The following is a 27,852-nucleotide window of genomic DNA, read 5'->3' on the forward strand; positions in this document are numbered from 1 at the left end:
CGGAAGAGTAGCTGGGCCGTGGCAGGTCCGGGACCGGGTCTACTCAACCTGAGCCCTCTCCCGGCCTGCTGCTGAGGAAGGGCGGCCCGGGAGGGTGATCTGGCTGCGGTGCAGCCGCTGCAGAGCCCTCAGGTGAGGCGGCCGCGGGGGCCCTACGGCCCGATGGGTCCCTTTGGGGCGTTAACGGCCTTAGAGGCGGGGGCGGCAGCCCCTTGGCAGAGATCCTGGTCTCGCCGCCCTGCTAGGGGCGCAAGAAGAGGGCAGGGAGCCCCCCTGGATCTCCACGGACGTGGCTTGGTGCCCTCCCCTTTCCTGCCTCCGCGACCTCAGCCTAGTTTGGCCCGTCTTCCCCCTCCGGAGGCTCAACGAAGTGGGTGGGAAGCAAAGTTGGGGGTCTGGACTCGCCTACCTAAGATCCCGACAACAGACTCAAGGGGACCGACCAGCTGACCCCCAGCCTCCGTTCCTCCGCGTTGACACACCTGGCCGGCGAGCAGGCCCTGCCCCCGCCGTCGGCCGACCTGTCCCCATCCCACGCCCTCTCGCCCTGTTTCTTCACCTCGGTGTGTGCCGTTTATTTACTGGGCAGAATGACCTCAGAATTCTACCTCGGAAGTCGGCTAGAGTTTTTCTTTTGTCCATGGGGGAAAGGCCCAGGGCCCGTCTTAACCTTTAATTGGGTACTCAGTCCTAAGGCACAGGCTTTTGTTTGAAAGTCCTTTAAAACTTTAAGGTGGGAGGCAAGATGGAAGAAATTATTAAGTATGTTTTGATCGCCTTATCAGGAGAGATAATTTGCCCCCTAATTACCACCAGTGTTTACTTGGGAATAATAAATACTTTGTAGGGAGTTTTATATGTTTGGGAGCATGTCACTTCCATTTTCATTTGATTTACATAAACTCTGTGAAATACATGGTCATGTAATCATCCCATTTTGTAAGGAACAGGTTTAGGGGTGAGTTTCTTCTTGAGGTTATTCAGATACTGGTAGGCTAGATTGAGAAGGCAGGGGTTAAAAGTGGGTTTGGCTGACTTAGATTTGCCTGTTTGAGCTGCTGTCTAAACTCTGGGATCTTTCTCAACCTTCCCCCCACCTTTTTTTATGGAAAAAAAGGGGGGTACTGCTACTTAACACAGAATGTGGTTGTGAAAATTATGTGTGCTAAAGATAATGTTTGCAGGGCATCTAACAAAAATTAATTCCATTCAGCAGTATTTATGGTGCCTACAGTATGCTGAGAATTCACTGGTGAGCAAAAGACATGACCTTTATCTACCCACTCTCTTCCTCTCCTTCCCCAAGAGAGGGGGAAAATACATATAAAACACGAAGGACCTTTATCTACCCACTCTCTTCCTCTCCTTCCCCAAGAGGGGGGAAAATACATATAAAACATGAAGGGCTGTCAGGGAAGAGAATGGTGTGTGTACAGACAATGATAGAACCTAATTTAGATGGAAAGAAAGAGCTGGTTTTGAAACACATGACATTTGGGTGAAGACCAAGAACGAAAGAGTTAATTGTGAAAGAATGCCAGCACCACAGGCCAAAGAAACAGTGTGCACATTCAAGAGATGGTTGTTTTTTTATATATACTACTGTCCTATGTCATGGAAGCTAGTTATTTCATTATTTTGATTCATTGCGGCACTGGATAAGTACCCAAGTATATGTATCAAAATGGATGGCTCTGCTATCATCTTGTTTTATTTGGAACTTAGCCTAATGTGCATATGGTAGGTACAGAGAATCCAAACTATTGGAGGTGTGTTTTAAATGTGTATATGCACACCTAAATTATCCATGATAGTGTTGCAGTTTAACACTGAAGTAGCTTTTGTGTTAATCAGCGCTTTACAACAAACTTCAGAAAATTATTTTTATTTGGTTATCCTGGGATTTTGCCATATTATTTGACATTCAGTGGCTTTTTTACATCAAGATTTACACATAGTTGAAATAGGAATGGTGGTAGTAGTGGTAGTTGTAGTAGCAACAACTACTAAAATGAGCTCCTACTATGTGCTCAGCATTTTCAAAATGTTTTTTAGTGTATTGTTTCATCTGAAAACCATCCAATAGTATAAGTACACTTATTTTCCTCATTTTCTAGGTGAAGTGTTTCGGTTAAATAGTTTGCTTGAAGTTACGTAGTAAGAAACCGGTTAGGCTTTCCAACCCGGGACTGTCTTGACTCCAGAGGCTGGTCTTAGCCTCTGTGTTCTGCCACACTGATCCTTTTACGTCCTTTTTACAGGTTCACCAACAGGATTATTCTGCTCCCATCATGTCCTGGTTTGCTGATCTAGCTGGAAAGGCAGAAGATCTTTTAAACAGAGTTGATCAAGGGGCTGCAACAGCTCTCAGTAGAAAAGAGAACACCAGCAACATTATTTATAGCAAAAATACTGACTATTCTGAACTTCACCAGCAAAATACGGACTTGACTTACCAGACGGGATCTAAAACTACTTACATTTCCTCAGCAGCTGATAACATTCGAAATCAAAAAGCCACCATCTTAGCTGGGACTGCAAATGTAAAAGTAGGATCTAGGACTCTGGGGGAGACCTCCCATCCTGTTGAAAATGCATCTGCTCCTAGGCCTTCATCCCAATTTGTTCGAAGAAAAAAGTCAGAACCTGATGATGAGCTGCTGTTTGATTTTCTTAATAGTTCCCAGAAGGAGCCTACCGGGAAAGTGGAAATCAAAAAAGAAAGGGCCAAAACCCCTGTCTTGCAGAGTTCTCAGACATCCAGCGTCAGTTCTGTGAACACCAATGTAACCACCGTCAAAGCCGTTGAAGAAAATCCTTCTGGGAGCCAAAGCCACGGTAGTTAATTAGGCCTCTGTTTGTTTTAGAATTAACCAAACTGGATGTGTTATAGCCTAAAATGTTCTGGTGGCATTTGTCATCATCTGGGAGGATGACGGGAGGCACTTGTTACCTCCCTGTTGGTAGAAGGGCAGGCTCTCTGAAATGTGTGGCATGAATAAGGGAGAGAGCATGGAACACCATTAGTCAATATACAGTTATAGTAGGGACTTTCGAATGTTGTCTGTGGGTAACTTTACCGAGAACATTTTGAAATCTGGAAGAAAACGTATAATTTTGGATTTGGAAATGTCTCCAATTCATTTCTCTTTGTCATTTGTATTATAAAAATGACAGGAGGCTGTACTTCACTTACATTTTGGATTGTGAGTTTTTTGGTGTGTTTTTCCCCCTGCCTTCCCTGAAAGTAAAGCATAAGAAACTGAACTTTGATCCAAGTTGGAGAGTTGAAGGCATTGACCTAGTAGTGAACTAAAAACTTAGAATTCTGGTTTTCAGTTGTTCCGTTTGCTATGAAATTACCTCAAAATGTACACCTTCTCACCTGCAAAAATGATATTTACATGATGATTTGGCTAATTTGTATACCTAGGAGACATTTTAAAACAACAATGAACATGATAAGTTCTTGCTGGGATTCTTTATAGAGCTGATAATTCATGGTAGCTTCTTGTGTTCTTAAATGTTAAAGCCTCTTACACAGTCTTGGGCTTCCCTTGTAGCTCAGTTGGTAAAGAATCTGTCTGCAATGCAGGAAATCTGGGTTTGATTCCTGGGTCGGGAAGATCCCCTGGAGAAGGAAATGGCAACCCACTCCAGTATTCTTGTCTGGAGAATCCTATGGACAGAGGAGTCTGGCAGTCTGCAGTGGTGGGGTCTCAAGAGTTGGATACAACTTAGCAGCTAAACCACTACCACATAGTCTTGGCTCTTAGTGAACAAAGTGTTTCTTGTATTTCAAGACAAAAAAGTGGTAAAGAGATGGGTTTTGGGCTTTCAAGACAGACACATGCACTGGCAGTTGATTTAAGTACAGTTCCAGTTCAGTTGCTCAGTCATGTCCAATTCTTTGCAACCCCATGAAATCGCAGCACGCCAGGCCTCCCTGTCCATCACCAGCTCCTGGAGTTTACTCAAACTCATGTCCATTGAGTCGGTGATGCCATCCAGCCATCTTATCCTCTGTTGTCCCCTTCTCCTGCCCCCAGTCCCTCCCAGCATCAGGGTCTTTTCCAATGAGTCAACTCTTCGCATGAGGTGGCCAAAGTATTGGAGCTTCAGCTTCAGCATCAGTCCTTCCAATGAACACCCAGGACTGATCTCCTTTAGGATGGACTGGCTGGATCTCCTTGCAGTCCAAGGGACTCTCAAGAGTCTTCTTCAACACCACAGTTCAAAAGCAGCAATTCTTCAGCACTCAGCTTTCTTCACAGTCCAACTCTCACATCCATACATGACCACTGAAAAAACCATAGCCTTGACTAGACAGACCTTTGTTGGCAGATTGAAGTACAAGCAGTCCTAAATTTCTTCTCAACTATTTTTGATTAATTTTACAAATGCTTATTGAGACCCTAATGAGCCAGTGTACAGAATTGAATGGGTTATAGTTTATTAGATGAGATATACTTGTACACCGATAATCTACGTGTAGTGTAGTAAATGCAGCAGTTGAGATACGGTCAGAATATTGTGGAAGCATTGTCTTTTTTTATTGCTTCATAGATACTCTTTATATATGAAGGTATATGACAATTCTTTCTTCTTCTCCTCCAGTTTTATCATATGTTTTTCCTCTTTCTATGTCTCAGTGAATAGAAGTTCTTGATATAGGCTATTCTTGGGGCTTTTGTACTTCCATATGCAGCTTAGAACTTGCCAAGTTCCACAAAAATTCTGTGGTCTTTTTATTGAGAGTCCATTGCTTCTACATAGATAGTTTGGTGAGAATCAGCATTTTTACAATGTAGAATCTTCTAAGTTGTTAACATGGTATAATTATTTTTTAGATGTCTTTGATTACGGTTTTGTTTCTTCCATAAAGGTCTTGCATACTTTTGTTAGTTTTATTCCTAAGTAGTTTATATTTTTTAAAACGCTTATAAATAGTATGCTTTAAAATTTTTTACTTTCTGTTGATTGCTACATATCGGTTTATGTAAATATGCTCACATGCATGCACACATACGCAGCAACCTAGACACCTCTTCGGCTTCATATTTTTCTGTACATTCATTTAAATTTTCAGCAACATGATAATATCATCTGTGAATAATGACTTTTCTGCTTAACCATTTTATCTTTTTAAAAAATCTTTTTCTTGCCTTATTACATTGGTGAGTACTTGAAAACCAACTGTGTGTGTCTTGTTCCTTGTCTTAAAAAGAATGCTTTCACTGTTTCAGTCTGTGTTAGGTTTTTCTTAGGTACGTTTTATCAGGTCAAGGATGTCTTTCTGTATTTCTAGTTTGAGTTTTTATGTTGAATTTTAGCAGTTTTTCCTGTAAGTATTGCAATATCACAGTCTTTCCCCTTAATACTGATATGGTATACAGATCAGTTGGTTTATTTTATTTAAACCTAAAACCAAACTTACCTTTCAGTAAATGTGTGCTGAAACTCACTAGTGAAACCATTAGGGTCTGGGCTGTTCTTAGTGAAAGATTTAATTATTGATTCAAGTGATTTTCCATTTCTTTTTAAATGTTTTTGGTAAGTTACATTTTTTTCCTAAGAATTCGTCTATTTCATATACTTTGGGGAGGATTATATTTATTGAATTTTAGGAAAATAATGTGGTCACAGCTGAAATTTTAATACAGACACTAATCATTTATAGTAACCTTGCAGAAATCAAAGCTTGATCACAAATACTACCTGAGGAATACCAATATCTGGCACTGTGCTAAATGCTTATTTTTTTTAAACAGTGCTAACGAAGTATAACTGATATACAATAAATTACACATTTTTAAAGTGTACAGTTTGATGTGTTTCAACATCATGTAGATTTAAAAATGTATTGACAATGTAGTTTATAGTGTTTCTCTCAGAAAATTGTTTTTGATCATGTCAAGCCTCTCTAGTATGTTTCTTTTCTGTTTTGTTAATTTCTGGTCTTTATTATTAATTTCTGCTTTCTTTAGGTTTATTTTGCTGTTTAATTCTTATGATAGGTGCATAACTCATTAATTCCTTTTTTTCATTTTTAATATAAATATTTAAGGCTATAAATGTCCTTCTAAATATTGCTTTAGATATATCTTATAGGCTTGGATATATACGTTATATCTTTTTAAAATCTTATAAAATTGAAAGTAACTTTTAAAACTCTCTCATTTTTTATTCATTAAAAATATCTTTATTTTGGAGATTTCAAGTATATCAAAGTAGAGATTGATCATTCCCCTCCACCCCCATACAACAGTTTATCCCATGATGATAATCAATAGCTTGTAGTCATTCTGGTTTAATTTATACCCTCTCATTTTCAATGTCTTTCTTTACTTCTACCCTCCACAGAATTATTTTGAAGTAAATCACAGATCTCATATCATTTCTTCTATAAATATTTTATTAACTCTAAAAATACAAATTTTAAAAACATTCACACCATTATCACCGTAAAAATGTAATAATTCCTTGTATATGTGTTAGTTGTTCAGTCATGTGTGACTCTTTGTAACCCCATGAACTGTAGCCCACCAGGCTCCTCTGTCCATGAAATACTCCAGGCAAGAATACTGGAGTGGGTTGCCGTTCTCTTCTCTAGGGGATCTTCCTGACCCAGGGATAGAACCCGGGTCTCCTGCATTACAGGTGGATTCTTTATCATCTTAGCTACCAGGAAGCCCCAATAATTCCTTAGTATCCTCTAATACCTAGTCAGTATTCAAGTTTCCTCTGTCTCATCATTTTTACATATACTGGGATGTGCAAATCTTAATTGTATTAATACAAATAGCTATACCTATGGAACTCACACCTTTACTGTGATAAAGAACATTTCCTTTGCTACAGAGAGTGCCTCATGTGCTTTTCTAGTTAATCTCCCCACCCGTCCCTCAAGCACCCACTGTTACCATTTCTTTCACCTTAGATTACTTTTTGCCTGTTCTGAAACTTTGTATGTTTGCCAGCAAAAAGTGAGAGCATACAGTGTGAATACTTTCTTACCTGACTTCTTTTATTGAACGTGTTAGTGAGAGTCACTCATGTTATTGAATATATTAAATTTTTTTTAATTGTGTGGCATTTTACTGTAGTATGGATACACCACAGTTCATCCACTCTTTTTTGGACATTGCAGTAGTTTCCAGTTTTTGGTTTTTGTGAATAAAGGTGGCTGTGAACACTTTTGTCCTTCTCTTTGTGGGAAAATGTTTTTATTTCTCTTCAATAAATACTCAGGAGTGGAGTTACTGGGTCAGGTGGTAGGCACATGTTTAATTTAATAAGAAGCTGGGGAAACTTCCCGTTTTCCCCAGCCTGTCGCTTATACTGCCATCAACAGTCAGTCTGAGTTCCAGTTGGTCCGTATCTTTACCAGCATTTTGTGTTGTCTTAATTTTAGCCTTCTAGCAGGTGTGTATTGGTTCTTGTTGTGGTTTTAATTTGCATGTCCCTGATCACTAAAGATGTTGAGAAAATTTTTCATTTAGATACGGTTCATTTTTTTAGCACATACTTAATTTTAGGGGAGCAAGTGAAAAGTGTATTTGCAGCATATTTAGTAACAAATTAGAAACAAGATAAATCCAAAACAATGAGTATCTGAATTAAGGAGTATATCTTTAGGTAAGGCAATGTAGATTCCAGTTTGGTGTGTAACAGATTGTCCTGACCTGTTATTACTCACTGCCTTGAAACCCACAGCTCTGCTTGTATTCCTCTCCATTATTTTTCAGTGTTGAAACTTCATCCTTGTTTTCAAAAATGATTCATAGACAAAAAGGAGACCAAAACCGTTTTTACCTAAACCCCAGTACATAAATTATCTCTGCTTTTCCCTTTCCCAGAACTATATTCTTCTATCAGTTCTTTATCACTATTCATTCATTGTATCCATTGAGGGTCCTTAGAAATCTAGAGACTCTATGTGTGAGAATGAAATTTCATCACAGGGAAGTCTCTTAAGAATTTAAGTTGATTTTTTTATGATGTTTTAGTGTAGCAGTTAACTTGAACCAGAAGATGTTCTACCACAGTAAGCTATGAATGCATATGTAAGGAGTGTTCCAATGTTACAAAGATGTATTTGCTTTCTTACAGCAGCCTCTCATGGTTCAGATTCTGGCCATGAGGCCCACGAAGGTTCTTCAAAGGAAAATGTATTATCAAATGCTGCCTGTACTGATCCCAACCCAGTGCCTAATGATGATGGCAAATCGCATGAACTGTCTAACCTTCGCCTGGAGAACCAGTTGTTGAGGAATGAAGTTCAGAATTTAAATCAAGAAATGGCCTCATTACTTCAAAGGTCCAAGGAAACTCAAGAAGGTAGAGACTTCTCTAAATTATCCAGGGTTAGGAATGTAGCATTTCAAAAAATATACTAAAAACTTGATTGCATTTAAACTGTTAGAAATATCCTGGATGAGACTTGTAGAATAGTATTTTCATGGAAATAGAGAGCTCAGATTTGGAAATGCTGCATGTTATTCACCTGAATCAGAACACTGGTTTATTTGGTCATCCTTTAGAAACTGTGAATAGGAAGATGTATTAAGACTTGTTCAACTGACTTCAGAAGCTTCACTCTTTCCCAGACTAATTTAGGCGTAGAAATATTTCCCAGAGACCCTGTACAGTTTGCTTCTGTATTTAAAACAAAGTGATTTTTTGCTGCCAGGCTTACAATTACAGATGGTGCCTAGGGTATGGAGATCTATATTGCATTGCTCTTTCTGCACCACCATTTTTCTAGATTCAAAGCACTTTTTTTTTTGGCCACAGTACTGGAAAGAAACAGATTCCTTCCCAGTGTCTATCTTCAGATTTTTTGTTTCTTTTGATCCTATTGGGATATACATTGTCCACCCTTGATTTGGATTTGCATTCTTTCATATCTATAGCAGAACTCCAAAAACCCACTGACTGTTTTAGTCTTGTGAGCTCTCTACTGTCTACTGTTTGGCTTCCAAATGCTTTACGAAAAACACATTTGTAAAACAGCAGCGAACTTCATGTCCCTTTCCAACCAACTAACTATAAGATAAGATATGAGTATTGGCCTTGAAAAATGGAGATCCCTCTTGGAGCAAAAAATTCAAATATATTTGTAAGCTCCTAATTTTGGCAATAGGTATTAAAGGGATTTAAAGGAAAAATCTTTGTGTCTGAGAAAGACATGTTTACTTATATGGAGACATTTCCTTCTTTCTTTTCGTTTCTTTGTTTGTTTGTTTTTAAAATAGAATTAAACAGAGCAAGAGCAAGAGTCGAGAAGTGGAATGTTGACCATTCAAAGACTGATCGAATAACTCGAGAACTTCGAGCCCAAGTCGATGACCTGACTGAAGCGGTGGCTGCAAAGGATTCCCAGCTGGCTGTATTGAAAGTGAGACTCCAGGAAGCTGACCAGCTGCTGAATACTCGCACAGAAGCACTGGAAGCCTTACAGAGTGAAAAATCACGGTAGCTAATTCTATTAATAATGAAAAAATGAGCTGGAATATTTATCAGTGGACATAATGATAAACATGGTAGTCATACCATACCATCTTGTGAAATTTTCACTTTGGAAATTTGCAAGAGGGGAAAATGTAGCTTTTGGTTAATGCTGGAATGTGTGTGATTAAAAATGGTGTTTGAATCTTGAGATGCACTGTTAGCAAATTCTGAATTTTAAAATATTTGAGGAGCAGTGTCATTAATCTTTTGACATACAATAACATGTGGCATGTGCTTGTATTTGGATGCCCAAAAATATAGATTAAAGTCCATTAAAAGAGAAAAAGACTTCTCAAAGAATGTTTTAGTCAAAACCATCTTTTTGTGTGTGCTAATTTGCTGATGCTCTAAAAATTATTCTGCCTTTTCGCTTGTATACTGTGGAAATAAGTTATTTCAAGTGATGTATTTTCCTTTAGAATAATACAGGATCACAGTGAGGGTAGTAGCCTGCAGAATCAAGCTTTGCAAACTCTTCAGGAGAGACTGCATGAAGCGGATGCCACCCTGAAGAGAGAACAGGAGAGCTACAAACAGATGCAGGTTAGAATGGGGACAGCGGGGCTCTGTTTTCTTTTTTAATATTTTTATTTACTTATTTATTTGGCTGCACTGGGTCTGAGTTGTGACATGTGAGATCTTTAGATGTGGCATGTGGGATCTAGTTCCATGACTGAGGATCGAACCTGGGCCCCCTGTATTGGGAGTGGAGAGTCTTAGCCGATGGACCACCAGGGAAGTCCCATGGCTATTTTATTATTTGAATGAGGAGGAATCACTTTATACCATTCATAGCACATGTACTATAATAAAATTCTACAGTGTATTTCAGAAAATTTTGTTTCTGTGACAAAAACTAAGTATTTGAATATTTATCTTGATCCTTGCTAAATGTATTTACTTTTATATGTTGAAAATTTAAAACACTTAGTGTTCATTAGATGCATACATCTTTTCATTTAATTTGATTGTGCAACAAGCATTACCAGTATTTGATTAAAAGCTAATTTGAGGCATCTCATTTATTCTTTTTATTTAAGCTTTTTCTGATTCCAAGTTAATCTGATTGTGTTATTGTAAGAGAAAAGTGTACATCATGTTTATTTAGAATTATACTCTTAAGTGAATTTTTGCATCTAGTTTAGTGATTTTTCAGCTCTGAGTCAGACAGTAAAGAATTTGCCTGCAATGCAGAAGACCAAGGTTTGACCCCTGTGTTGGGAAGATCCCCTGGAGAAGGAGATGGCAACCCACTCCAGTATTTTTGCCTGGAGAATCCCATGGACAGAGGAACCTGGCAGGCTATAGTTCATGGGGTTACAAAGAGCTGGACATGACTGAGCAACTAACACACACACACACACAGCTTTTGAAAATAAGGATAAAATATAAATAATTCTCAGAACTAAATTTAGGCTAGTAAGGGACAGACCTTTTGTTCTTTAGAGTGTGCTTTTGAAGTTTCTTAGGCTAAAAAAAAATTACGTTGACTAGTTTAGTAGACAGTTTGAAATAAAGGAAAAATGTTAGCCATGATATTAGAGAAGATATAGCTGTGTACCTGTGTCTTCCATTTGTTTTCTAATAGGCTTTTTAGTTTTCTGTAGACCTTTATTCATTGATCAGTTAGTATCAGATCAGACCTGGTATTCAAGTGATCAGATTCACCTGGGTAACCAATTAAAAAAAGGATTTCTAAGCCCAGTCTTGGAAATTTCAATTCAGTTGAGCCCAGGGAAGGCCTTGGTTGGCTGTTTCTTTTTTTTGGTTGTGTTTTTAACAGACTTCCTCACTGATTTTGATGCGTTGCCATGTTTGGGAACCACAGCTTAGAGTTCCAGTGCTTCACTTCCTAACAAATGAAGAACTTTATTTTTTTAACCTCCCTATTTCATGGGCTGAGCTAATAAATCCCATAAGATATCTAAATGGATGGTTGTAAACTCTCTCAAAGCAAAATGATAATAAGTATGATATAAAAATTTGCCACAGAATGAGTTTGCTGCACGCCTTAATAAAATGGAAGTGGAACGTCAGAATTTGGCAGAAGCAGTTACGCTGGCAGAAAGAAAACACTCAGATGAGAAGAAGAGAGTGGATGAGCTACAGCAGCAAGTCAAAGTGCTGAAGTCCAACTTGGACTCCTCTAAGCAAGAATTAGCTGACTACAAGCAAAAAGCTACTCGAATACTCCAGGTGAGCCTGAGACGCACGTGTGTGAATGTTCAGGCAGGCCAGTTGACGGAGAGGCTCCCTGAAGCACTTTGTAGATCTGTGGGGTGCTTTGTTCCTTTTGGCTGCGTTGGCTTACTTCAGGTGTCTTGTTCTTCTTAGAAATATTATAAAAAAGAGGAAATGTTTCCTGCTCCCACCACTTTTGTCCTTTTAAGAAAAATATTCATCCTTCCACTACCTAGTTCAGGTCTTCAACCTGTCACCTTAGTCACCATGATAACATCAGTGTTTGTCTTTAACAGTTATTCGATTCTCCCTTGTTGATTCTGTTGAATTTTTCAGAGCAATTGGCCCAGGCCCCCTCCCACTCTCAGATCTCCTCTCCCACCTTTCCACCTTCCCTTTAATTAATTCAAGACTGTAGTTTTCAACTTCTCTTTCCTTTGCCTTTAATATCAGAGGGAAGACATGTCCTTTCATTTTTTACCCCCCTTGGGTAATTTTTCTGCCTGTTCATTGATTCCTTCCGCCTCATTTAAGCCCATTCTCCATCAAGTCTGTCCTGTGTCTTCCTCTGTGTCTTTGTCTCTGCTGCCTTCTTCTGGCTCAGCTTGGTCAAGATCATGTGGTTACTTAGTGGGAGAACAAAGACCAGATCTTGAAACCCTAGTTACTACCTATGGTGGAAGAAACATCGCTTTTGGCCCTTTTGATCACTTTGGTCCATTTCTCTGTCCTCCTTCCTTTTAATGCCAAACTTGTCAGAATTAGGGCTTCCCTATTGGCTCAACTGGTAAAGAATCCGCCTACATTGCAGGAGACCCTGGTTCAATTCCTGGGTTGGGATGATCCACTGGAGAAGGGATAGGCTACCCGCTCCAGTATTCTTGGGCTTCCGTGGTGGCTCAGCTGGTATAGAATCTGTCTGCAATATGGGAGACCTGGATTCAGTCCCTGGGTTGGGAAGATCCCCTGGAGAAGGGAACAGCTACCCATTCCAATATTCTGGCCTGGAGAATTCCATGGACTGTATTTGTATAGCCCATGGGGTCACAAAGAGTTGGACACGACTGAGTGACAGGATTAGTGTTCTCTCTCCTCCATTTTAGAACTATTAACTTTAACTCTTTCATGTAATTTCTGTCCCCACTACATTTCTGAAATTGTCTTCTCAAAGTCTTTAATGACCTAAATATTTTCTGTCCTCCTATTAGTTTCCATCCACTTTGATTTTGGTAGAATGTGTTGACCCTGTGAACCCTCCTATCGTCTCGAAAGTCGCCTTGTAATTTTACTTGTACGGCCTCAGCTCTGTCTTCTCTTTACTGCTGTTTCTCTTGGGTGCTCTTCTTCTGTCCTCTTTGGCTATTCTTTCTTACTTTGCTGTTATTCTTCCTTATGTTGCTTTGTCGTATACTCTTGCTTCTATCACTTGATGTGACTTCAGCATGGCTCCAACTCTAACTTCCTACCTGGTTTCTAAATGCCTGCTGTGCTTCTCTACTTGGGATATGGTATCGCAAACCCCAAATCAGCTTTCCCCTCGTTCTCCTGTTTTGGTAAATAATATTGCTGTCTTCCTAGAAAGTGAAGCTTGAAACCATAGTGTCATTTTGACTTTAGCCCCTGCTTGCTATTGGCTAGGAACAGCTTTTTTTTTCTACCTCTATGAAATATCATATCTGTCTCCTTCAAACTCTTCTATATAATTATCTGTGTTCAGTTCAGTCGCTCAGTTGTGTCCGACTCTTTGCGACCCCATGAATCGCAGCACGCCAGGCCTCCCTGTCCATCACCAACTCCTGGAGTTCACTCAAAACTCATGTCCATCGAGTTGGTGATGCCATCCAGCCATCTCATCCTCTGTCGTCCCTTTCTCCTCCTGCCCCCAATCCTTCCCAGCATCAGAGTCTTTTCCAATGAGTCAACTCTTCCCATGAGGTGGCCAAAGTATCGGAGCTTCAGCTTCAGCATCAGTCCTTCCAATGAACGCCCAGGACTGATCTCCTTTAGGATGGACTGGCTGGATCTCCTTGCAGTCCAAGGGACTCTCAAGAGTCTCCTCCAACACCACAGTTCAAAAGCATCAATTCTTTGGCGCTCAGCTTTCTTCACAGTGCAACTCTCACATCCATACATGACCACTGGAAAAACCATAGCCTTGACTAGATGGACCTTTGTTGGCAAAGTAATATCTCTGCTTTTCATAAATGTAATTTGTTAATTTATTTGAAGGGTTCTTAATTGAGCACTTAACTGTTCACTTGCACTATGATAGGTGCTGAGGATACTGAGCTCAAAAGATGTGTCCCCTTTCTTAAGGGAGCATTTGATTTAGTGGGACGACACTGAGGCAATTGAATAATGAAATTATTGATGCAGCACTGTGGGAGCTTGAAGCAAGAAGCCCTTAACAACTGCCTGGAGATGTCAGAGATCACTGGAGATCTGTATGAAGAGAAACTTGAAGGACGAGTAGGAGGACTCGTGATCGAGCAGAGATTTCAGATAGAACAGCCTATGCCAGAGTAAAGGGGGCCCAAGGGAACACAGTATGTTTAAGGGGCTACACCTAGTTCTCTGTTGCTAGAGCAACAAGCATTAGAGATCAAGAGACAGGAGGGAAGACTCAAAGACCGCCGATGTCAGATTGTGGAAACCCTTGCCTACCAAGCAGAGAAGTTTTGATTTTATCCTGTAGGTGACGGTAGGGGGTGAGAGGTGTTAGAGAATTTGAGCAGCACGATCAGATTTGGGTGTAAGAACTGTGGCAGCCGTGAAGAGGTGATGGGAGAGTTGACATCTCAGATGGTATCTAGGATGATTCCAGGTTTCTGGTTTGAGTGTTCCCCTGTACTGCCAAAGGGAAAACAGGAAAAACAGCAGGTTAGGGTTGAAGAGTATGATAAATTACGGTGAGTTTGCAAAGCTGATGTGGCATTGAGATGACAGTATCAAGAAGGCCATCAGAAATGCAGGTCTGAAGCTCCGTAAAGAGGTCTGCTTATTAGCCACGTGGAGGTATGGAGATACAGATCTAATCCTGTTTGTTATAAAAAATTTGAAAAATGCAGGAAAGCTTGCAGACATCGCCTGTAATTCTACCACATAAAAAGGAGAAACTATTTTTGATGGAAGAGAGTTCATATTTAAGGTGAAGGAACCAATGGTCCTTGCTGTTACTGGCCTTAGATTACAGCACTTTTTCAACTAGTCTTCCCACCTCAAATTTCTTCTTCCAACTCATCCTTATACTAGGGATCAACAAACTTGTTCTGTAAAGGGTGAAATAGTACATATTGTAGATTTTGAGGGCTGAATCTGGTTTCTGTCACATGTTCTTTGTCTTTACTTTTTTATAATCCTTTGAAAATGTAAAAACCATCCTTAGCTTAGTGGGCTGTACAAAAAAAGGTCACAGGCCAGACCTGGCCCATCAACCATAGTTTGTGAACTGCTGCCTTAAACCACTCCCAGATGTCCCCTCCTCAAACGCATCTCCGGTCATAGCACTTCCTTATCCACTTCCTGGCAGTTGGTTTTAGACTGCCAAATAAAATTCGAACATTTTAGCCTGTGATCTGAAGGCCCCCCAAAATTGGTCCTAACATGCTATCTGACCACATCTCAGAATACTTTCAGGCTCTCATGCTTTGGGGTTTTTATGCTTTGTCCTCTGTTTTCTGTACACCTTTTAAAATCTTGGCCTTTTTCCAGGACCAGTAGAAGAGCTGTCTTTTGAGTAAACTCTTCTCTACCCCAGAAGTGGTTTGTCCTGCTCAGAACTCCGCAAGTAATCTCCCTCCATCCAGCCTTCTCGCAGCTTGTGCTTACTGCCTTCTGTTGGATATTTGCCACTTCTCTTTTATTGTTAAGGCAAAGGGTACTATCTGGAGTGAGAGACATTATTTTATCACACAGAACACTTAGCATAGTGCGAAACCCACTGTAGATGCTCCATGAATATTTGTTGAATGGAATATAATGGGAGGGAAAAAAGCATAAGAAAGAATGAGGAGAAAGTTTGAGAGTACTTTTGTTAATAAGTTTTCAACAGTGACATGGTCCTGGGGACTACAGTCCAAGAACACTACACAGCAAGGCTCTGTTTCATTTTTATCCCTATGGATTTAACATTCTGTGGACTTTTTCTGATGGAGAATATAATTGAAATATTCCCATCGTGGTTTAATTGGTGTGTGGTAGATGATATTCAGTGTAGAAGCTAATCTCTGCTTTGCTTATTTATTCTTTTTTTTTTTTTATGACAGTCTAAAGAAAAACTGATTAACAGCTTAAAGGAAGGATCTGGTTTTGAAGGCCTAGATAGCAGTACTGCTAACAGCGTGGAGCTAGAGGAACTTCGGCACGAGAAGGAGACACAGAGGGAGGAAATACAGAAACTGATGGGTCAGATACATCAGCTGAGATCCGAGTTACAGGTAAGAATCATCACAGTGCAGCTTCACAGACAGCTGTTTACCCCCAGGTGTTAGTAGTTTGAGAGGTGACAGCTTCTGTATCTGGGGGGAAGGGTATTAGTAGTGTGTGAAACTGTGGGGATATTAGTTACCTGCTAGAAGTGAATCTAAAGCAGCAGGCTTCTTGTCCATTGGTCGACTTACAGTTACAGGGATAAGAAACATGGGTCACCTGACTCATTCATTCAACAAATACTGAGTATTTGCCGTGTGCCATGCATCTTCTAGGCTTAGAGGTATGCAGGGAACCAGACAGAATGTTTATTTTATGGCTCTAACATCCTAGTAGTTAAAGTAGATTTGGGTTCACTTCTAAAACAAGGGTGCTTTCTAATATTAGGATGGGCTTAGGGATGATCTTCCATAGTTTTCTTATAATTTACTGTTTATGCGTAATTAATATATTTAATCTAAAGGTAAAATTGGGCCACTTATTTATCTTAAACAAGGGTCTTTGACATAGGAGGGGTCTCTGAGGATGAGAAAGAAAAAGTATGGGATAATGAGCCTTCTCATCAACTTAGGAAATTATTGATTTTTTAGGATGTACATGAATAACAGTGAAAAGTGTGGAAGTGATAAGAATGGGCTGGCTTGCCTAGGGTATAAGCTTGGCTGTCCGATCTAGGTGCAGATCCTGTATCCAGGCTTTGGCACCTAATAGATCTGTTACATTGCAGCACTGCCCCCTCTCACTGAGCCGTAGTTTTCTCCTCTGTAAATTGCAGATGAGAACAAGGTTCTATGGGGAACCTATGTGTAAAGGGCCTCACGTTGTTCCTGACACATAACAGGCTCAGTAAATAGTCACTGCTGTTATTTCTGAGTTTTTTTCTTATTATCTTTTAAACTGCAGGATTTTTTTCTATAAATAATTTTGAATCCCAAAGACTTCAGTCCCATGAATTTGAAATTGAATAAACACTAAACTTTTGGATATTTTCATGTATATTTTTCATATACTCCATGTCTTTTTGGTGAGGTGGAAAATATGATTTGTTTCAATATCTCGTCCCTACCCCAGCATCACTGATGACATTGACACATCTCTACCCTTTCTCAAGAAGTTTATGAAACTGATAATAAGGACCACAGTATTGGGTCTGGCAAAATGGAAGAATGGCTGGTAATTGTAGTAGCTGTCATTTGCTGAGCACTTATAGTGCCAAGCACCGCACTGAGCACTCGACGTATATCCTTTCCTTTCTTCCTTCTTTTAACCCCTTGAAGGAGATGATGGATTCTCATTCTACAGTCTGAAGAAATCTAGCTGTGGAGAAGGAAAGTAGCTTGCTGTGACTCGTAAGGTGGCAGAGCCAGGATTAGAACCCTGGTCTGTCTCATGCCAGACTCTGTACCCTTAACCACACTGCCCACCTCTTGAGAATTCGTCTGATTTAGTCAAATTGATAACAAAAATTAGGCTACTTCCTACTAACCCCGAAAATGGTAAGGGAAAATAATTTAACTTATTGCTGTTTCCCGCTACGTCCACACAGTTGTGTGAAAGAGTATTTTACCTTGACTATCTGGGAGTATCATTAATCTATCAGTTATTTCCAAATGATATGTGAAGTGCAGAGTTTGTGGAGATGAGCATATATTCACAGTGTAACCAAAAGATAAAAAGCAAAATTGAGAAGCCAGTGTTTGTCTCATGTAGTGCTATATGAGTGGACTTAGGCTTACCCCATAGGGGGAAAAGACAGAGACCTAAAGCAGGCTTCTTTGCCGCTGGTGGATTTTGCAGACAGTCTAGAAGGTGGTTTTGTAATTTGAAGACGTGAGAATAGTGACACCAAAGGAAGAAGTTAGAAAGAGAAATATGGGAAGATGTGAAAACAGAGAATAGTAATAGAGCTAAAAGAAAAAGAAGAAAGTAATATGCTAATCTCATGATATGAGGGAAAAAGTTATATTTTTACTGTGAGTTGATTTCTGATACCCACACATATACAAAAACTAATTATAATCTACAGTGTTAGGGGACTAAGGCAGTGAAGTCCTTCTTGATGTTATATTTCTATTTCTCTTGAACTTGTTAGCTTTTGAACAGAGGGAAATCTCCCAGTGAGCCGCAGTCTGCTCATGCGCATTAAACCGAATGGTTTCTGCCGCAGCGTCCTGTTCATTTCTCCCACCGTTTGCCGTGTTACATAATGAAGGGTCAGTTTATGTGCTCCTTCTAGGCTGTGTCTGTCTCATTCAGCTTTATCCCTCCAGGGCCTGCTGAGCCCCGCTTACGGCACATAATGACCACTCAGTAAATATTGAGCCAAACAGTTCATTATTGCTTTCACATGTAAGGTTCATCTTTTTAGGATATGGAGGCTCAGCAGGTGAGTGAAGCAGAATCAGCAAGAGAACAATTACAGGATCTGCAAGACCAAATAGCTGGGCAGAGAGCAGCTAAACAAGAACTAGAGGCAGAATTGGACCGACAGAAGCAGGTACGGATTCTTGATTGAGGATTCCCAAGGAAGACTGTTCACCAGCAGTCATATGAGGTGATTTCTAGTAAAGCAGCTTACTGAAATTCTTAGAGCTTGAGCTCAGAGGTCCCTCCGACCTTATTACTAACCCACCCTCCTCATTGTTTGCTTGTTTTAACAGATGAAACTTAGAGACATAGAATGACTTTGAGATTTGCCTAATATCATTCAGCTAATTAGAGAACAGAATCCAGGATTCCTGTCCCAGAGTCCAAAATTCTTTCTACTGCTCTGTCTATATTTTATTGTATCTTCTTGTCAGAGTATGTATGTTAGAACACTTAATGACAGCAGTTGATTTTCCTATTTTATCACATTTTTACTTTCTAGAAGCAATAGTAAATTTTATTTACTAGAAATGGAGATAAGACATTAGTGCCATTATAGACTCCTCTTTCTGTTTGAGAAAAAAATGCTTGTCACAAGCTGTTTTTACAAATCATGCTTAAAATTATATTTCATTATTCAATTAGCAGTTGTCTGCTCTCCAAGCCAAATTATATTACTTTAATGTACTTACATGATAGTTTCAGTATTAGCAGAGCTAAACATGTTTATAGCCACATTTTCACAATAAGAATCTATATTTAATATTTATAATTTACTGAGTAACATTATTATTATAGGTACTTAGTATACATTATCTTATTTAATCTTCACAATGAAATTACTATGCTTTTCATTTTACAAAAGAGAAAGCTGTTTGTATATTTCTCAGTGCATCACTTAAACATTTCCAGCTTTGCCTATTTATATTCTTTTTAAGAATTTTTTCATTAGGATTTATCATTTCTGAAACTGGTTCTATTCTTAAAGATGTGTATGTTTTTATTATGAAAGTGATTGTTTCCTGAGTAGTAAGAGAAAAATTCACTGAGTAACAATCTGTAGGATACATCATAGCCTGTCTTAGATAATTTAGTTATAAGATTAGCGGTCCTTCCAGAAATTGCATTTTAATTTACTTAAGTCTATATTAAAAGGCAAGAATTTGATGTTCTTGATGGTTAGTGAGATCACTTTCATTTTACTGTGACCGATGGTTTTACCACTCCACCCCTAGTGCCCTTTTCTAAGATGAGGGAGTTAAGTAGAGGAAAGTGGAACTGAATGTAGCTCTAGGCTGTTTATTTAGTAATCAGATGTTCTGGATGGGAAGTACTTAAGCTTGGGATCAAATAGTCCTTAAAGTAATTTTAGTACTTTCAACCTTAAATTTTGTGCTAGCCTAGAGCTTAAAAGAAACCAGCAAACCTTCTTGTAAATTGCGATTCCCCTACCTAAAAACCTTCCTCATTTTTTCTTCTCACTTACCTCAGTTTTCTCAACCTGAGAAAACTGCAGTGAGCAGGCTGAGTCCATACCCCGTGTGCTTCTTCATTCAGCTCCCTTTGCTTTGCTTTGTCTGCAGTTAAGTAATGCTTCTGAAGGTGCCTAGTTAATGATTTGCTCTTTCTTCCCTATCATCGCTTTACTCTTTAATTCTGACCTGACTCTTACTGATTGTGTCCATTGTACAAACTAGTTTAGTGCAGTTGTTAGTGAATTTGGAGGTATTTCTTTTTTCCCCTCTCTCGTTGTTTCATCAGTGATGGAACAAAACAGTTGCAGAATACTGCCTAATAATAATAAGCCCCTGAAAAGCTGCTCAAAATCATCAGGGAAATGCAGATTGAAATCACAGTGAGATTGTACTACACGCCCCCATAATAGCCACCCTTACAGAGAGCAGTACCTAATGTTGGAAAGGATGTGGGAGAACTGGAACTCTCTCATTGTCCTGTGGGAATGCAAAATGGTACAGGTATTTTGAAAACCATTCAGAAAATAGTTTGGCAGGTTTTCTTCCGATAAGTTAGGCATTCACTTATATGATCAAGCAGCTCTGTCTCTACATAATCTACCCAAGAAAAAGGAAACATATGACTAATAAAAACCTGTGCTTAGATAGTCCATCACACACAGATGGCTACATCATGCTGAAGGGTTAACTTTTCATCGAATCTCTTGAAGTCTGTTCAGCATATAGGCAGCACATATTGCTGGAGTGCTTACTTTGTGTCGGGCACTGTTCCAGGTACTGGAGATGCCATGGGGAGCACTGGTTTAGCTTTTGTTCATTTATGCCTCACTGTGTAGGAATTCCGCTACATAGAAGAAGATCTGTATCGAACAAAGAACACATTGCAAACCAGGATTAAAGATCGAGAAGATGAAATTCAGAAACTCAGGAATCAGGTATGAAACAGTATTCACAACTCGGGAAAAGGTATCATTGTAAAACATATTTTTTTTTAAGGATACATTAAGACTCCCCCCTCCCCACACACATTTTCACCTGAGTCCTATTTTTGGAGTCATGATATGTTATTTTACAACCTGATACAGAATTTTCATCTAATACCATTTGACTCTGCATTTGCTCTGTTCTTCAGCTTGCTTCTTATACAAGTATAGTGTAATCAGTCACCCGAGGAGTGATTAATTACTTTACAGTTTCATATCTTCTAACCTCATCGGTGGTTTTGCTAATTGCCAGTGTTATAATTGTGGTTTCCTAAGAAAAATCCAATGATAAATCTTCTTACTAATAGGTCTTTCATTAAAGTTACTTTTTTTTTTAGCTGAAAATGCAAAACATAAAAAATAACATGTGCTTCCCACTCACATGCACTTATACATATAAAACCAAAACAGAAGTTTCACAAAATAATACCCTATGTGCCGTGCCCTCTATGTACTACTCTGTTCTATTGTTGTTTTTGTAAGTGGTGACTGTGACCTGCCAAATTGATTTCCTGACCCCCTGAATAACAGTTAGAAAATCACTTCTTTAGATGGTGAAAGAATGTAGAGTTTTGAGGAACCGCTGAGTGCCATGGATTCCCTGCGGGAAAGCAGTAATGTGGTCTCTGCATTCTGTGCCTCTCGTTTGCTACAGTAATCTTATGAACACCTTGCCTTTCAGCTTACCAATAAAACCCTAAGCAACAGCAGCCAGTCTGAGTTAGAAAACCGACTCCATCAGCTGACTGAGACTCTCATCCAGAAGCAGACCATGCTGGAGAGTCTCAGCACAGAGAAGAACTCTCTGGTCTTCCAGCTGGAGCGCCTCGAGCAGCAGATCAACTCTGCTGCCGGAAGCAGTAGTAACGGGTCTTCTATTAACATGGCTGGAGTTGACAGTGGAGAAGGTAAAAAACAGGGGGGCATGGGGTGGGGAATCTCCAAGGAATATTTCATTGCTTTAATTTCCAACCTTGCCAATTCAAACATGATCTGAAAAGTTACAGAAAGACATTTTTGTTTAAAAATAAGTTTTATCCAGCAGAGCACCTGCTTTTCTCTTGATGTGACTCTTGGTCTATATGCTGTTTGATATGATCGTTAGGGAACTGGACAGCAGGCTGATTAATATCACTCACTCGTTTGGAACCTGGAGAAGAAGGTCCAAGGACACTTCACAGGCTGTCAAGGACAAAGAATTCACCTGAGAGGGGCTGTCTGGACCCTTAAAGTAAAAGTTGCTTTAAAAAACCATAACTGTAAATATTAAAGTTAATATATAGTCAGTCACATGAGTATATCCATGCTCTATAATTTAAGTAGAGAAGTGTATAGATTCTCAAAATACATATTCAAGAAGAATGTTGAAGATTTTAGTATAAACTTCAGTCCGAGTGCCTACTCAGTATCAGGGGCTGTGGCAGAAATACAGTCGTCAGCAAAAGAGGCCCAAATCTCTGTCCTGTAGATCTTACATTCTGGTGTCATGGGGGACTGCAGGGGAGGCGACATACAGTAAACAAGTTATGTGAGATGGTGATGCATGCTAAGACAAAAGTTAAACCGGAAAGATGGACAAGGTGCCAGGTGTAAGGATGGGGTAGTAACTCAAATAGGGCGGTAAAGGAAGACCTCATTGAAAAGGTGGCATTTTATTGAAGTCTCAAAGGAAGTAAGGTGGTAGACTATGAAGAGATGCAAAAAAAAATATTCCAGGCAGAAAGAAGAGCAGGTGCAAAGGCCCTAAGGCAGCAGCATAACTGGCCCAGAGCAGGGGGCAGGGCAGCGGGAGTAGGCTGAGCGAGCGGGGCAGACCTCGGGAGGAGGCTGTTGAGGGCTGTGTCAGGACTTCCCCTCTGAATGAAATAGGAAGCCATAGAAGGGTCTGGAGAGGGTTGGCTGAGCTGGCCTGTCTATTTTAACAAGATGTCTCCGGCTGCTGTGCCAAGAATAGACTGCAGAGAACAAAGCACTGAGGCAGGGAGACCAGGGAGGGGCCGTGGTGTTAACCCATGTGAGAGATGTTGGTGACTCAGATCAGAGTGGGGATGGTAGGCATGAGTTCAGGATTTATTTGAAGGGAAGCAGATAGAACTGCTGGCAGATGAGATGTGGAGTTTGAGAGGAAGGAGTCAAAGTGTTTGGAAAGATGGAGTATGTGCTTAGGCGGGGAAAACTGCAGGAAGAGAAGGTTGACAGCAAGGGCAAGAAGTCAGGATGATAGTTTGGGGCGTGCTAGGTAGAGGTGTCCACCAGACATCCACATGGAGATGGAACGTGTACTTGGAGGAGTCTGGAGTTGGGAGTAGCCCGGGCTGGAGATACAGATTTGGGAGTTACCAGCTTTGTAGAAAGAGTGCGCAGCCTCATTTTTGCTGGCCCAGGAAGAAAGTGCCCATTAGTGCTACCTCTTGCCAGTACTTGGTAAATGCTAATTTTTGATCATTTCATAGGAAAATAATTTTCTTAGTTTTTAAAATTTGACTTTTGTGGATATGGAAGTTCAAATATTTTAACTTTTTAAAAAATGTTTTCATCTTTGGTTATATCGCTTAAAAGTTGGCCTTAAGAACTTCTTCTACATGTAATATAACGTATGAAAGGGAAAGTATTAGTTGCTTGATCATATCTGACTCTTTGTGACCCCATGGACTGTAGCCCACCAGGCTCCTCTGTCCATGGGATTTCCCAGGCAAGAATACTGGAGTGGGTTCTTCCTCCTCCAGCGGATCTTCCCGACCAGAGACAGAACCTGGGTCTCCTGCATTGCAGGCAGATTCTTGGCCATCTGAATCACCAGGGAAACCCGATATAATTCAACTATAATTTTGTTAGAAAATTGATTTGGTGTCTGTACATTAATTATTTTCTTATTTAAACAGGCACACGTCTGCGAAACGTTCCTGTTCTGTTTAATGACACAGAAACTAATCTGGCAGGAATGTATGGGAAAGTCCGCAAAGCTGCTAGTTCAATTGACCAATTTAGGTAAGCCGTGCCAGTATCAATGAGCAACGGACCGTATTTTTATAACATTTTCCAGTGGCTTCATAGTGAGTCCTGTCCAGCAGAGCTTATATAGTTATTCATTTATTTACCTACTTACTTAATTTACTTCCACACCACTTGGCTTATGGGATTAGTTCCCATTTCAGGGAACCCACACCTCCTGCGGTGGAAGCATGGAGTCCTAACCACTGAGCTACCGGGGAATTCCCAAGCTGATGATTAAAGTGATAATTACCTTACTCCTTTCATGATATTTCAGTGTCATGAAATTTCTTTAACAGGTCTGCCAGTGCCTGTATTTTATTGGAAGTGGTTAACCCTGGCCATTTCTCTCCTTTCTATAGTGAACTCTATTTAAAAATTCATTAAGTTTCATTGAGAAAGCCTCTGTCCTGTGAATACATCCATTTAAACATTTTATCTCCTTTATCATATGATGAGTAAAAGATGCTATATATTACAAATGAATAGTACTGATTTTAATATATACTATATAAATAGCATAATTTATATATATGTGTGTTATATATATTCATAAAAAAACCTTTTTATACTAGGAGTCATCCACCTTATAAAGAAAATGTTTTGCCAGTGTATGTGTATCACCTTGAGAAAGTTCATGTCTAAATAACCTGCTAAACTCTCTGGCCTTTTAGTTTTTGTAATTAATATAGTTTAAATGAATTGTTGCACAATAGAGCAATCTTTTCTTACCTTTTTGTGTCAGAATGGAGCTATGGTGTTAAAAATAAGGAGGATGATTTACTGATTTGAATTCCTGAAGCTATGGGCTTTGGATGCCATAGTTACTATCTCCAAATTATTGAGTGCATCTATTTCAACTATTGAGTAATTCAACATACATATTAATGTTTAGAGAATATATATGCAAGGCATTGTGCTAAGGATAATGAAAGAAGCAGAAGGTCTTAGAAGAAAGGTGTATTTGTACATGTATTTGTCTTAGGGAAAAAATGTTGCAAAAAGACATGAGCAGTAAGGGCTGAATGTCATAATGCTTCCCACTCTTACTTGAAGTGTTTACCTGGGTTTCTGTAATTTTGAACGTTTTACAAGTATACTGCTGCTGCTAAGTCGCTTCAGTCGTGTCCGACTCTGTGCAACCCCATAGACGGCAGCCCATCAGGCTCCCCCGTCCCTGGGGTTCTCCAAGCAAGAACACTGGAGTGGGGTGCCATTGCCTTGTCCATACAAAAGCTCCCAGATTAGCTATATAGAGGTTAATTCCAACTAGACTCTTTTTCCTGTTAATGTATTCACACTTGCCTTTGTTTCCTAAAAGAAAAATGATTGCTAAAGGGACTAAGTTTGCTTTCTGCAGCTGTAGCTGAAGAGAAGTGATAAACAAAATAGATCTAGCACTTCCCTGGCGGCACAGCGCATAGCAGTCCATCTGCCAACGCAGAGGACAAGGGCTCGACCAGAAAGATCCCACATACGGCAGAGCAGCTAAGCCTGCGCCACAAGTACTGCGCCCGCTTGGTGCAACTGCTGAAGCCCATGTGCTTACAGCCTTGTGCTCCGCAGCAAGAGAAGCCGCTGCAGTGAGAAGCCCTCGCAATGCAACAAAGGGTAGCCCCCACTCGCCACAACTAGAAAATGCCCACGCAAGGCAGCAAAGACCCAGCACAGTCAGATAAATAATTAATTTAAAAATAATTTTAAAATGTTTTATGAAAAATAAATAGATCTAGAATATTAATATCGAAAAAGAACTAAGAGAAGCAGCTTGTGGTAAAAGTTTAGCAATTGCCAAATAACGAAAAAAGTATTTGTTCACTACTATGATATTTTATATGCTTGTTACAAGTAATCATTTACCAGTCTACTATAAACAAAATTAATCTTTCTCTTATGGTGCCCACACGGTTTAAATGAGTAAAGTTTTAAAAACAGAAAACACGAGACATTATCACAGAAACATGTTTTGAGTGTAACTCTCTCCTCTCTCTCCACCCCCACCCCTTGCTCAGCATCCGTCTGGGAATTTTTCTCCGAAGATATCCCATCGCACGAGTTTTTGTGATTATATATATGGTAAGTAAGCTTGTTTGAGGAAACAGTGCTGCATTTGATTTTTAACTTGTTTTTTTCAGCTGCTCATCTTTTTAACTAAATATTTAGCAATCAGTTTTGAAAGCGTATAGAATTCATCTCTGACAACTTTTTTTCTTAAAGTATGCAAGTAAAGTCAATAATTCATTATGTCTAAAAAATAAATTGCTCAAAGGCTTTTCCTATAATAAAACTGTAGTGCAGTTTAATAGTTAACCTTTATTTCTAAGCCCCTCGAATGATAAAAATACAATGCAAAACAATTGACTTCATTTTTGTCTTGAAGTAAAGCTTATTTCCGTAAGTTCTGCTTTATTTCCTAAAGGGATCTCAAAGTTAGTATATATTCTTTTAGATTTCTTATCTCTAATAAGATGCTTACCATAGTTTGGGTTGCTATGTCTTATCTTCTGTGAGCCTACTAATTGTTCGGAGTGGGGTTGTCTAAAAGTAGTTGAACTGAATTAAGATGGACAGTTTTCTTGAGAAGAAATCAAAGCACAGCTAGAAATTCCCTTGTGTCCACTAGAGGGAAGAGTTACTCCTTCAAATAAAAAGTTCTTAATATGAGAGGCACGGGTAGTAGAGCAAAAGGAAAAAAAACTGAGTAACATCAGAAAGGACTCAGAAGATGCCCACATCTGGGTGGGGAGATCACGAGGATCACAGGTGCCCTCTGGAGCATGAGATGCGATGTTGCCCATCTGGTGTGCGAGGCGCTTCGTCATGGCACCTCCTCACGTCAGCACCACTGTGGGGGAGTTAGTGAAAACTGATCAGCAGGTCCTATGCTGGACCCTGAGTCAGCCTCTGAAACCTGACACTTTATTCCCATCTCCTCTTCACAGATCGTGGCTAAACTCCCTCTCAAAATAGCAGCCATAACTCTGTTATAACAGAGACCCTTTCTAACCAACGTCATGTATATCTAGCACTTTTAATCAGGCCATCTGCCCTGTATTTTAATCTCCTGATCGGTTAGTTGTGTGTACATGTGCGTGTTATAAGTGTGTTCACGACTTTGCTCCTCAGCTGAGAATGCTGTCGGTATCGTAGCTGTCTATCACCCTTCATTGCACTATTGCTCACTTGAATGTGCGTTTGTTTCTTTCTTGTTTCTCCAGTAAGCATGTTCTGAGTGCCTGCAGGGTTGCAGACACAGTAAGGGCAGGAATACTGCGACACACAAGACACGCTTCTGCACTCCGTGCATTGCACGGTGGGCCTTTGGGGAGGGTTGATTTACTGGCTAATCCGTAGGTGGTTTTTTCTTTCTTTAGGCTTTGCTTCACCTCTGGGTCATGATTGTTCTGTTGACTTACACGCCAGAAATGCACCATGACCAACCACGTGGCAAATGAACTGAGCCTGCTTGATTCAGTGATCAACCTTTCTCCAGACTGGGGGGTCTGCGGAAGGGTCACTTGCCTAAAATTCCTGAGAGGGGTGTGCAACATTATTTTATCACTACAAGTATTGAACTTTTTAAGTTATTATATAAGTACTCTGCTACCCAAATTTTCCTCTGATTTCCTTCAAATGGTAAGAGTTTCTGAAACAAAAATAACTTAGCAAGCTCAGCTCTACTTTTTCTGAGGTCAGCGGCACGGTGTATATATGTACACACAGAGATGCTGGGGTTGGATGCCTCTGTACAGGCTTCCTGTATTTTAGGTGACACTCATTATGGATTATAATCAGGGAAACTAATTGTATTTAGTGATATAAATAAAATGTTTTCTTTTTGATAATTCAGTCTGCCTTGTATTTTCATATATTTAACTTTGCAAATGTAGATTTACTTTTTACATGTTAAAGAC

The 27,852-nt window shown here is 39.7% G+C and overlaps 1 protein-coding gene across 2 annotated transcripts; it reads left to right on the forward strand.

Moving 5' to 3' along the window:
* Positions 1–27,726, forward strand: GOLGA5 (golgin A5). Of its 2 annotated transcripts, none has more exons than XM_052659753.1 (13): positions 1–132; positions 2,262–2,838; positions 8,113–8,340; positions 9,258–9,477; positions 9,933–10,056; positions 11,506–11,709; positions 15,960–16,130; positions 18,491–18,619; positions 20,801–20,899; positions 21,630–21,855; positions 23,830–23,935; positions 25,951–26,014; positions 27,313–27,726. In XM_052659753.1, the coding sequence occupies exons 2-13, from the start codon at positions 2,292–2,294 to the stop codon at positions 27,391–27,393; spliced, it is 2,199 nt and encodes a 732-aa protein (XP_052515713.1). In that variant the 5' UTR covers positions 1–132; positions 2,262–2,291; the 3' UTR covers positions 27,394–27,726. The 2 variants fall into 2 exon arrangements, with proteins under 2 accessions (XP_052515713.1, XP_052515714.1); XM_052659754.1 differs by having other exon boundaries at positions 8,116–8,340.
* The last annotated feature ends 126 nt before the right edge of the window (positions 27,727–27,852 follow it).

The sequence above is a fragment of the Budorcas taxicolor genome, chromosome 21 (assembly GCF_023091745.1).
Source record: "Budorcas taxicolor isolate Tak-1 chromosome 21, Takin1.1, whole genome shotgun sequence".
NCBI lineage: Eukaryota > Metazoa > Chordata > Mammalia > Artiodactyla > Bovidae > Budorcas > Budorcas taxicolor.

Excerpts from the sequence above, each read along its gene's own strand:
- GOLGA5 (XM_052659753.1), top strand. The coding sequence starts at position 2,292 with ATGTCCTGGTTTGCTGATCTAGCTGGAAAGGCAGAAGATCTTTTAAAC. Across the intron at positions 8,341-9,257 it reads GTCCAAGGAAACTCAAGAAG|AATTAAACAGAGCAAGAGCA; the intron begins GTAGAGACTTCT and ends TTTTTAAAATAG. Across the intron at positions 26,015-27,312 it reads TTTTTGTGATTATATATATG|GCTTTGCTTCACCTCTGGGT; the intron begins GTAAGTAAGCTT and ends TTCTTTCTTTAG.